This window comes from Archocentrus centrarchus, unplaced genomic scaffold (genome assembly GCF_007364275.1).
Source record: "Archocentrus centrarchus isolate MPI-CPG fArcCen1 unplaced genomic scaffold, fArcCen1 scaffold_40_ctg1, whole genome shotgun sequence".
NCBI classification, from domain to species: Eukaryota; Metazoa; Chordata; class Actinopteri; order Cichliformes; family Cichlidae; genus Archocentrus; species Archocentrus centrarchus.
The window spans coordinates 1,613,103-1,625,260 of NW_022060266.1; the positions used below are offsets into that span (position 1 = coordinate 1,613,103).

General features: G+C 44.8%; 1 protein-coding gene across 5 annotated transcripts in view; it reads left to right on the forward strand.

Annotated features, from left to right (window-relative positions):
* Positions 1 to 6,329, forward strand: part of cep162 (centrosomal protein 162) — a 35,552-nt gene extending 29,223 nt beyond the window's left edge. For 4 of the 5 annotated variants that reach the window (XM_030724687.1, XM_030724685.1, XM_030724686.1 and 1 more), the window contains exons 22-29: positions 49 to 267; positions 1,604 to 1,807; positions 1,912 to 2,215; positions 2,763 to 2,895; positions 3,232 to 3,373; positions 3,450 to 3,548; positions 5,420 to 5,554; positions 5,931 to 6,329. In XM_030724687.1, the coding sequence (XP_030580547.1) occupies positions 49 to 267; positions 1,604 to 1,807; positions 1,912 to 2,215; positions 2,763 to 2,895; positions 3,232 to 3,373; positions 3,450 to 3,548; positions 5,420 to 5,554; positions 5,931 to 6,167 (1,473 nt within the window). In that variant the 3' untranslated portion in view covers positions 6,168 to 6,329. The remainder of the gene's footprint in view (positions 1 to 48; positions 268 to 1,603; positions 1,808 to 1,911; positions 2,216 to 2,762; positions 2,896 to 3,231; positions 3,374 to 3,449; positions 3,549 to 5,419; positions 5,555 to 5,930) is intronic. The other variant, XM_030724689.1, reaches the window with a different exon arrangement.
* The last annotated feature ends 5,829 nt before the right edge of the window (positions 6,330 to 12,158 follow it).

Below are 12,158 nucleotides of genomic sequence, written 5' to 3' on the forward strand. Positions count from 1 at the left end.
ACACCTGCCTTCTTCTGCCGCTTCATACCTCTCGTCTCTCTTCACCAGGTGAAGGAGCTGGAACAAATACTAAGAAGCAGAAACCCAAATTCACTGCCTGCTTTGATTTACGCTGCAGCCACAGCCGCCGGTCACGAGAAAGTGGACGCTGGCATCACCGCTCTGCTGGAGCGAAGGATCCGGCGTCTGGAGGCTGAACTGGAGAGTCACGATGAGGAAGCCAAACGCAGCCTCCGGGCTGTGGAGCAGCAGTTTCACACACTCAAGGTACAACTGAAGTCGATCCACAAGTTTGTCAGGAGGATGTTTCAGCTGTTGAAACTGTGTGAGCTGAAGATAGTGGAGCAGTAATAATGTGCTGTGTTCTGACTTAGTCCACTGCACAGGTACTCCTGATCAAGACATTGCATGTAAAAGTATTGGAGCAATATGTGTGCCAATAAGAGGCTAAAGCTTAGAGTAACTCATTGGTCATTACTGCCATAAACATTTGCCATCATGTTTGTCAGAGAAGAAGAAGTCAGAACCAAACTAATGTGCAGAACATCGTATTTGGTAATTGCTGCAGGGCTGAATGCAGAGGTCCCACTCCAACTATTCCACGTTAAACATCGCTGTCCTCACAGCTGGAGCCACAGTTGAACTGATGAGAGGGAAGTGTAACCCAGACTCTCACAGTCACACATGTTAACCTGCACAGGTGTTGCTGCTGTTGCTAACTCCACACTGCAAATGAATCTGATCTAATGTTGAACACGCTGCAGTGCCGAGCTGGTGACCCATGTTATACACAGTACCACACATGTGATTATTGGACACAGTGTTCCAAGTTTCTTTTTAAATACACAATATTTGTACGCACGTTTTACTGTTTTCAACTTTTAGCCTCGTCTGTTTTTTGTTTTTGTTTTTTTGTCATTTTTGTATGACTGCTGAATGAATCCCATCCCTAACCCTGAAGAACTACGGCTCCCAGCAGCTTTGTCCCGCAGTAATAATTATAATAATCAATAATGTCCCTGTCATCAAATTCCACACTTTCTGTCCACCACATCTCTTCCTGTGTATATTCTCCTTTAGTCCTATTTGGTGTGGTAGAAAAGCAGATCAGAGAAGTAACAGCCAATCAGATAAAAGCTTTATAGACAACTGGAGACCCTGAAGAAGAAACGATGTGAGAGGAAAACAAAAGAAACTGAATTTAAGCTTCCTAGTTTGAGCACACAGCAGTGGACTGTCTGCTGCCTGTGAGTAAAACTTCCTCAGAGAATATATTTTATGTCCTCCTCTGAACCAGCAGTGTGAAATGGTGTGGCATCGCTCACAATGACGAATCACATGTTACACATTAATGGTTACATTTAATATTGCTGTATTTCAGTGTGTCTCTGATTCATAAATCTGGTCTCAAAACCAGACAAAAGTCTGGCACCGAGTCTCCACCATTATTGGATTTGATTAAACTAGACACAATGTAAACTCAAATACATTTTAGATCACATCCATAAACCGATTCTTAAAAATGAACAAACAGAAACACTCAAGAAAATAAAAGCAGGAATATTTTCAAAGATTTTAATGCGACCACGTGTGCACTCTGCAGCTCCGCTACGAGCAGCAGATCTGTGAGCTGGAGCAGCAGCTGGAACATGTACAGCAGGGTGAAGCAGCAGCCGGGTCACACCCGGTGATGTCGACGGTGCAGACTCTGGAGGAAGAGCTGGAGCGTGTGAAGGAGAGCCACAAGGAGAAGGAGAAATCTCTGCAGGAGCACATTGAGTCTCTCCAGCAGCAGCTCAAACAGAAGGTCAGTGTTATTAATGAGCCTTTGCTTAGCTGGAGCCTCACTCTGACAGTAACCAGGATAATCACGACAGAAACCGAAACTTAGGTGAGCCTCTCATTCTGCAGGCCCAGCCGAGTCCCCTCCGACACCAGCGCCAAGCTGAGGCGGCGTTTGGCGTGCGGCTCAAGCGGCTGAATCAAGAGCTCGCCACCAAGACGCGGATGATCCAGGAGCTGAGCCGCACTGTGGACACACTGAAGAAGGAAAGGAGCATTATGTCCGTTTCTAACACACGAGCACAAAGTCGCTCCACCGAGAGCAAACCGCAACAACCAGGTGTCACCAAAACACACGGTCCTCCCGCTGCAGGAGAACAAACATTTCCAGCTGCTCAGTATGAGAAGACCTACCAGCCCACGGTGTTCACAGGTGGGAATGCACACACTTTTTTTATGTGGGGGGTGAAACACAACAGGGGCTGAAGATCACCTGAAGCAATGAAAAATACTTTTCAGATGGGTTCAAGGTGGGAGTGGGATTAGATCAGGGATCTGCTCTGAGCACCTTCCTGCTTGTGATGGTGAGGGTCAGGCTGACTGATGAGGTCAGCAGGAGTCTCTGTGGATGATTATGTTTGCAGATGACTCTGTGATCTGTCGTGAGAGCAGGGAGCAGGTGGAGGAGAGCCCAGAGAGATGGATGTGTGCTGTGGAGAGAAGAGGAATGAAAGTCAGTAGAAGTGAGAAAGAATGCATGTGTGAATGAGAGGGAGACAGGTGGAAAGGAGAGTGAAGGTAGGTGAGTTTAAATACCTGGGCTCAACCAGCCACAGCAACAGACAGCGCACAAGACAGGTGCTGTGGATCGTTGTGTTCCTCCTGACAGCTTCTGGTGGAGATGCTCTTTGCAGCTGTTCTTGAACTGTATCTGGAGGATTGGGAGATTTTTGCACTTTAACATTGCCTTCTTCTGACAGGGAGTCATATCTCTGAGGTTCTGCAGGAGAACGAGGCTTTGAAGCAGAAGGTGGAGCTGCTGCAGCAGCACAGTGAGCAGGAGAAGGAAGCACTGAAGGCTGATGCAGCACGGGCTGAGCAGGAGCTGTGCAGGTACAGTGAGCTGCATAATTTGCTGGACGAAGACAAAGCCTCTGAACACTAGTCAGTATGGGTTAGAATGGCAGACTTTGAGCTTTAATATAAGGGATTTTATATAAAGCTAATTTCAGCGGCTCCATTCTCACACGGGCCACAGAGGTGATTCCACATGTTCAGTTTGCACTGGATGCCCTTCCTTCTCATCTTGATTGTTTGATTTCAAATTGGAAGACTACAAAAGTTGTCTTTGTCCAACAAATTATGGAGCTGAATGTATCTGTTTGAGCACATTCACTGACACTTTGTGCACAGGGTGAATGCAAAGGAATGACAATCTCTATCTGCCAGGCTGAGGGAGCAGTATGAAGAGCAGCTGTCCACGATGAAGGCAGAACACCTTAGAGCGTTGGACCACCTGCGGGTCGCCCACGCACTCAAGCACTCATCCTCTAAGGTTGCAGAACTGGCTAATAAGCTGAGCATTCAGGAGGTACGGCTCTCTCATCAAGCAGCCTCTTGTCAGCAGGAGATGATCCTGTTGCTTTAACATTCACTTGTACCTGCAGGTAACGGTGAAGCATCTGCACGAGCAGCTGAAGGAACTGCAGGGGTGCAAAGAGGCACTGAAAATATCCAGGACGAGAGAGGATGCTCTGCAGAAGCAGGTACGCAGGTGGAGAAGGATGGTGGTGCTGATTCAGTTCCGATGGCTTTCCGATTCCAGAGTTAGCTCATCTTCATTTACAGTCACGTGATTCGGCACTAAATGCCTGTTGGCATCCCTGTTGGTTTTCCATTGGCAGGCAGACAGATATTAACAGCAGATGGTGCTCAGCACTCGTTACTGTGCGTCACTGCAGCAGCAGCTCACAAATCACAGGTTTGTGTTGGTGTTTGTTTGTGTGGGTCTGATGCACTGCATCTGTCTCACACTGGAACAGACGTAAAGTCTCAATTTGGGTATGTTTCAAAATGCTTTGTGGTGGTCATGAGGATGATCTCCAGCTTTGCAAACATCATAATGGATACACCTGAGCAAAGGACATCTTAGTCTGAAAGATGACACACACAGACTGTCTGTGGAGCTACAACAAAAAACTGAACTACTTACCAACTTCAGGACCGTGGTGTGTGGAGGAAGGACTCCCGCTGGCTCCAGCGCTCGCTCCGCTCCTCTGGCCGTAACAGTCCCGTGGCTTCCTCCCACCTCTGTGGCTCACCCCCGCCTTCAGTGTGCGGCTTGTGAGTCACTCACTGTGTCGAGACAATACCAATTTAATGAACTCGACCACCATCGTCAACGGAGTTCACCCGTGACCCAGACATCCACCTGGGATGGGATCTGGATTAGGCGTTCCTGCAACCCAGCAGCTTCCCTCTTCCTCCCAGCTCAGAATTCACCTGTGCATGCTACTCATCAGGATGTCGAACCGCCGGCCCCTCTCTCCCTCTGCAGACGGTGTATCAGCCCCGTCAGCTTTCCACAGCGCCCGTGATTACCTACAGCTGTCTCATTGTGACTGTTGCAGAGGGGTTACCCACAGTAAGCTTGCTAAATGAGCCCACCAAGGTGGCAGTGAAAGCGTGTCCAGCTCGGCTCTAATAAATGTTGGAGCACCTTCGTTTTAAAGGATTTCTTCAGCGCTCGTGGTCTGAGCATCTCGTGTGATCGCTGTGGATGTCTCCGTTCTCTCAGGAAGGCAGATCCGTTTATGAGTCAGGACTCTTCTGCACCACACTCTCAAACCTCCAACTCTTTGTGCGGCTACAACCAAATACATTACGTGCTATAATATTGTCCTCCAAAACCACATCATTGCTTTATTCTGGAGCTAATATTATGCCTAACTGTGATAATATTTTAATGGGGATTTTAATATCTGGTAAACTAATCTCAGGCCCCACTCATGCGTTAGTAATATGCTGGATTTAGCCATAGCTTAACAAGTAACCCAGGCACACAGACCACAGAGTGCCCTGGAAAGACAAATGTGACACATGTTGTGACATTTTTAGAAATTGAAAAGGTACCAAATGCCTTTAAATCTTTGAAAAACAAATATTATTGAGATTTGGTTGCAGAGCTCTCTCCTAGGCCCACAGTTCTTTTTGGCCTCATCAGTTCCCGGGTTGGTCAGCTACACTGTGCAGTACTTTTCTAACCTGGGGTCAAATCCAGAAACTGAGAACTGACCCCTGCATGTAAACATTAATCAATAAACACAACATGGTGAGGAGGAGTAAAAATACTTCTTTGATTGTGGTCACCTGAGGTCAGAGTCTACAGCCTGCTATAAAGAGGTCTTAACAGCTGCCAGAGCCTTCGGGGCCTTTGTCAGTGCAAAACTCCTTTCTTCTATAACCTCTGTATCAGCAGCAGCACTAACAATCTTCAGATTCAGCCTTTTGGAACGGTTTCTCCCACCATGTTGACAGAATACAGCAATACAGATGCTGCATGTTCCAGTTAACCTGAACATCTCTTCAGGCTTCAGCCTGGATTAACACTGATTAGCTGCTCCTGTCTTGTGTTTAGCTAACCATGCTGCTGCAGGAGCTGAAGGAGGCTAAAGAAGCTTCGAGCCCAGAGGTGAAACTCCTGTGCAGCCTGGAGAGGAAGATCCTTAACATGGAGCTCAGACACCAGCACAGAGAGAAGGAGCTGCAGCAGGTATCAGTGAACCATCAGAGAGACGTGGGAATTAAATCAGGAGTTAGCTGGAAACACAGGAAGCTCTGGAGGACTAAGCAGATCCTTTCCACGCTGAAAACATGTGCTGGATGTTGAGATTTGGTGTTATATAAATAAAATAGAAATGCATGCGGCAGTGCTCTCACTGCAGCATTTTGGACCAGCCGAAGGTGTTTCAGGGAGCTTTTAGGACAGCCTGGCAGTTATTTATAGAGCACCTGATGGTGTATGGCCACACATGCTGATGTATTACTGGTGACGTGCTTTGTGCATCTGTTCACATAAAGGGCAGAGGAAGTAGTAGTCACTGTATTAGAGACCACTGACAACCTGAGCTCTCATTTGTGTCCTTCAGGTGATTGGGGGGGCATGGCAGACATCAGGTGATGATCTGCAGTCTGAGGTGGAGCACTGGAGGCGTCTGGCTCAGGACAAGAGCAGAGAGATGGATCATTTCCGTCTTGAACTGGACTCCATCCTGGACATCCTGAGACATCTCCAAAGTCAGGGAGTGCTTCTCCCCACGCCTGACCCCCCAGCGCGAGCCCCTTCTCCCAGAGGAGCTAATGCTAGCTCAGGTTTGGAACGCTGATGCTGAGAACTGCACACTGATCCCTGTCAGTGTATCAGCAAGTAGTTCAGCTTAGCGCAGTAAGGGCCATATGTGTGCTGTTGCATTTGTTTCTACTTTGTATTTAAATGACTGTGTTTTACGGTCAGGTTAATAATGAAAATAAATGTTTGTTTTTTCATGTCTTAACTGGGTCAAATCATATTTATTCACTGTGCATCTGCCCTCATTTCAATGGCCACATTTATTAGTATCAGCAAAGACGCCTGATTTATCATGACTGCTTCCACAAAGGAACCACACTCGTAAAATACCATAAACATTCTTTTGTTATTCCTATTTTACATATCTGGACATGCAGATAAAGGTAACACAGTGAAAGACAGCTACAAAGAATTAGCTTTTGAAGATATGGATTCATATTTTAGATTCTGTTACCCGGTAGTGAACATATTTCAGCACGAAGGTGGAGTGCTGAGTTCTCAGCTGATGCTAGTTGCTGAGTTGGTGCTAACAGATCAGACGTGGGTCTGTGGAGACTGACCGTCGTTTGGAGCCAGCGGCCTTTGACCTCAGGGTTCAGAAGGTCCGTGGCCCCAGCCTGGAGCTGAACCCAAGACTGCTCAGATTGTAGATGTACTGTTACTTACGGGTGCTCTTTAGCGGTGGCTGTGGCCCAGGAGGTACAGCGGTTGGTGTTCAAATCCTGACTGCTCCAGTTTGCATTCCAAATATCTTCAGCCAAGATACTGAGTCGCTGTCCGATGCAGCTGTTGCAGTGTGAATGAGGCATGTAGTATAGAGTGCTCAGAGCAGCTAGACCGTTACAGTCCATCGTGCACCCTGACACCTCTCTTCTGTACAACTTGTGTTACTGTACCGCAGGAGCAGCAGAGGCCTTCTGCTGAGCGCCACCTTTCGTCATATCTGTGGACTCCAGTATAACATTTAGGAGAACGCCGTACATCAGCAGCATTATACTTCTGTTATTTCAGATATTAATAAATACGCTCGTGTCCTTTCAAACACTTACTTTCATAACAGGAAATAATTATATTTACTTTCTTGATACTGATGTTAAATGGCCGGCCGAGTGATGCCAGTTTCCTCGGTCAGGTCTGCATCATTTGGCGTGTCTGTTATTTCCCGGCTGCGTTGTTGTGAAGTATCTGCTGGGTTTGAACGTTACAAGCTTTGCAGAAAAAATATTTACTACTTTTTGCCAGTAAAATCTGCCAGTGCTCCTGTGACAGCCGTACCTGCTGTCACCCACATTAAAGCTGATCAGGGTTGGTTATTGGTTTATATTTTTATTCTTTAAAGTGTATTTATATATTTGTGTACTTTAGATTTTCTGACACTGCTTTTTACCCAGTGTCAGAAGATTGTCTGTAACCTTCACTAATACTGTTTCTGTACTGCGATGAATCTGAAACCTGACTCGAACTCTTCAAACAAACCATTCCTCTCCAAATGATCAGTTTCAATGATTTTTGAGAGGAGAGGAAGGTTCAAGATTGGCCTATAATTAGCTCAGATAGTTGGGTCAAGTGATGACTTTTTAAGTAATGGTTTAATTACTGCTACTTTAAAAGTCGGTGGTACACAGCCAGTAGACATGTTGATGGTTTGGAGGAAGTAACTATTGAAGTTTACTCCGAAAGATCAACTGGAGAGAGAGTTTAAACAAATACCAGCAGTGTTGAAAGCAGCTGATCGTTGAGATGGTTATGACTAGGGCTGCAACGATTCATCGATTAACTCGATTAAATCGATTCTAAAAAATTATCGACACAAATTTACTGTGTCGATGCTTCGTTTAAACTCTGCAGCGCTCAGCTGTCTCGGTGTAAGCGGCGCTCCTCACTAGCATTAGTGCTCCGTCGTCTTTTTGTGGGTTTATTGGTGGCTGGCAAACCAACATAGAACTGCATTACCGCCACCTACTGGACTGGAGTGTGAATCACGCGCGCACACACACACACACACACACACACACACACACACACACACACACACACAGATTCTAAAAAGCTCTCCGTCGCTGCGATGGATTTCATTTAACACAGAGTGGATCATCACTAGAGTTGCCACCTGTCTCGTAAAATACAGAACCCCGTATGTTACGGGACTCCGTGGAATACGGCTCCGTAACATGCGGGGTTCCGTACTTTACCGGACGGGTGGCAACTATCGCTGACATGCATTTCCACGCCTCCACTGCTCTCTGTGTGTCTGTGTGTGTTGTGCTCGCTGACAATTTCAGCTGTTATTTTTGTCTTTACTTCAGCTGTAGCTAGCACGACTGGTTTGCTAGAGCGCGGGCCATTAGCACTAGCGATGGTTTGGTACCGGAAGGCCCGCCCCCCAGGACCGGGAGGCTCCGTCAAAATTTTTTTTGAATCCCTTATTAGTGACTAAATATAGACCTGCAGTAGAAACGTATTTTTGAGAATGCTTGTGAATACAAAGCATTACATTACTCACACATGCGCCATGGCTCCCGCAGCCACTAGTTTTTCAAAACACTCATAGCAGGCAGCGGTTTTAACTGCGCAAGCGCAAAGAGACGGTGAGCTCAAGTAGTGCAAAAGGAAACGTTTTTCCAGCGTCCAAAACAGCAGCTTTTTCTTTTAGTAACCACCATTAAAATCTTTACTGGGAAACAGCTGGAGGTCCTTCATCAAGCACCTGATCAGCAAGTGTTAAGGTGAAGAAAAGAGAACTTTGTAGCTGCTCCATCCACCGCTGTTTGTTCACACGGCGAAAAACTGCAGTACGGAAGTTAAAATATGCAGATAAACTGTTAATAAAAAAAGTATTTCTTATCCGATTACTCGATTAATCAATGGAATAATCGATAGAATACTCGATTACTAAAATAATCGTTTTATGCAGCCCTAGTTATGACTAAGTTTTTCCTCTAATGCTTAAACTTTTATTTGGGAAGAAATTTACAAAAATCACTAGAAAAAAGCATTTCCTGCAGAAAATGCAATGGGAATGCTGACTGATTTGAGCTGCAATGCCTACAAATGCATAAAATACCTAAACCATAATTTCGCCTCAACAAACCTGTCTGAGAGCCGTTGCTTAGTGATAGGCCTGCCCGTGCGAGGGCCTGCCCACAAAATGAAAGGTTGGTTACTATTTCGGAAACTCTTAGCCCTGTCCAAATAAGCACGCAGAACACGAACAGGACACAGCATGTGCAACCTTTGTTCTTCATCAGGAAAAAAATGGTAAATAGACCAGTTCTTATATAGCGCTTTTCTACTCTGAGCACTCAAAGCGCTTATAGAACACGTTTAATTAAGCCATTCACACCAGCACTACCATATGTAGGCTAAGCGCTTTTTTTTTTTTTTTTTTTTTTTTAAATTGTCTAACATTCACGCACATTCATACTCCAATGCTTGCATTGGACAGCAACTTGGGGTTCAATATGTTGCCCAAGGATACTTTGGCATGCAGCCTAGAATTGAACCACCAACCTTCCAATTAGTAGATGACCTGGTCTACCTCCTGAGCTACAGCTACCCCCAAAAAGGGTGTGGGAAGAATGCTGTCAAAGTAATAGGCACATATGACCCAAGTTGGGCTCTGCTGCCCGCACGCACGCACGCACGCAGATGCGCACGCACACCGCTGCACGATGGCGCTCCCAGCTTAAACTCAGAGAGCGGAAAAAATGATTTCACATCGAGCCACAAGGCTTTAAAAAAATGACAAACAAGAAAATGAAAGTCAGTTTATGGATAATTTCAGTTACTTTTAGTTAGTTTTGTAAACTCACAATTCAGTTTTATTTAGTTATCGTTTTTTCCTTTTATTTATAGTTTTTATTTATTTCAGTTAACGACAATGTTTTTTCAATTTCAGTTTTCGTTAACTATAATAACCCTGCTAGCAGGACCAGGCACAGTGAGGGTCAACCATCTGTTTAGCATATTTTTCTATGTAAGAAGAACTTTCATAACAGGAAATAATTATATTTACTTTCTTGATACTGATGTTAAATGGCCGGCCGAGTGATGCCAGTTTCCTCGGTCAGGTCTGCATCATTTGGCGTGTCTGTTATTTCCCGGCTGCGTTGTTGTGAAGTATCTGCTGGGTTTGAACGTTACAAGCTTTGCAGAAAAAATATTTACTACTTTTTACCAGTAAAATCTGCCAGTGCTCCTGTGACAGCCGTACCTGCTGTCACCCACATTAAAGCTGATCAGGGTTGGTTATTGGTTTATATTTTTATTCTTTAAAGTGTATTTATATATTTGTGTACTTTAGATTTTCAATTAATGCTCTAATTAGCCTGATTCCTTAGCTGACTATTTGCAGTGCACACATTTAGTTAACCTTAGGTGTCAGTTTGCTATTTTGTGGTTACAATGCAGTGGATTAATTTCTCTTCTGTTTGAGAGGACCACAAGGAGCTCCAGCTGCCCTTCTCCTTATATGGCTGGCATGAACTCCTTAGTGGGTTTTAGCATTTGTTTGTAAGGGGAGGGGGGAATTTGTTTGTTTTGTCATTCTTCTGTTTGGACTGTTTTGGCCAGTTGTAATAGTATTTGTTTAATTTAAAAAGTACTTAGTATTCTGATTAGTATTTGTTTGTTTGTGTTGGTTTGTTAGTTGTTTACCCCCTTGTGTTTGTGATCAGCCACTATTTCAGTTTCCCTCTTGTCTTGTTTGTGGGTTTTAGTTGTGTTCGAGTTCCTACCTGAGTTGAAGTTTGTTTTGCTGACTTTTGTCCAGCTTACATTTTTTGGAGACAATCTTTGTAATAAATGAAGAACGTTTTTGAAACCATCCAGTGGGTTCCTGGCTGGTTTGTGTAAATCCCTCACAGCTCCCCAAGATTAGAGTCTCATCTTAAAACAGCAGAGAATCTGTGAGCAGATGTGAGGAACAGCTCCTCAGTCAGGAGTGACATCACAGCATGAAATCAGACGTATGAGGACAAACATCACTGATAAGTGCCCACAGACAGACCTTCAGTAACATGGGGGTCTGATGACATGCAGCAGCAGTGACATCACTGTTCCAGCATCTAACCCTGTGACCTCGGGTCAGGTGTTTACGATATAAAGCACCTTCAGGCGATTGCTGTTTGACACTGTTTAAATAATCCTGAACAAAACTTTTCTCTTAAACTGTCTCAGTTACAGAAACATGCACATGTGCACAAAGCCAAAACTGGCATGTACCATTATATAATCAGATTTAACAAACCAGTCATGCACGTCTGCAGGTAAATGTTTATTTATTAAATATTAATTAATCACAGCCCCCTCAGATATTAGCCTGTAATCAGCCTTTATACAAATCACTTTTAGAACTGTCTGCATATCCATCATGCATGGCACATAATAATCACTGCAGCATTTATATATTCCCTCCAGTTACAACATCATTTATCTACAGTGGTATGAGATAAAGATGTACTTCATTTGTCCCACATTTAAGAAATCCTTTGAGGAAAACTGGATCTGCCCCTGGGATATCTGACAAATCAAAGTGTTAAAGTCTGAATGAACCAGTACTTTTCTAGTCTTACTGATCACTCAGTGCTGTGATGCAAGCTCCATCAGTCACCTCCTCTCCATGGATGACATCAAGCTGTAGGCCAACAATAAGTAAAACAGTGGCTCACTGACCTCCTCACCAGCAGCATGTCCTAGCTGTAGATGCTGGTGACCTCCTCACCAGCATCTACAGCTAGGACATGGACTGGGATAAATGAAGCTGACCATGAGTCAGATTGAAGGGCTGGAACTGCCACACAGGAACGCTACAAGCACCTCCATACCCAATAATGGAAATGATGAAGTGTAAGAAGGTCAGATAGCGCCACACACAGCACCAGATCCGGCTCAATGGTCGGAATGAGATCCAAGACAGTGCTGTGAGAGTATTTGTCCTGATTTCAGATAGTTCAGATCAGCAAACTAACTGTAATATTAGTGGAGAATAACCCAGCGAAATACAGAAATGTGGTTTTTAAATGATGAT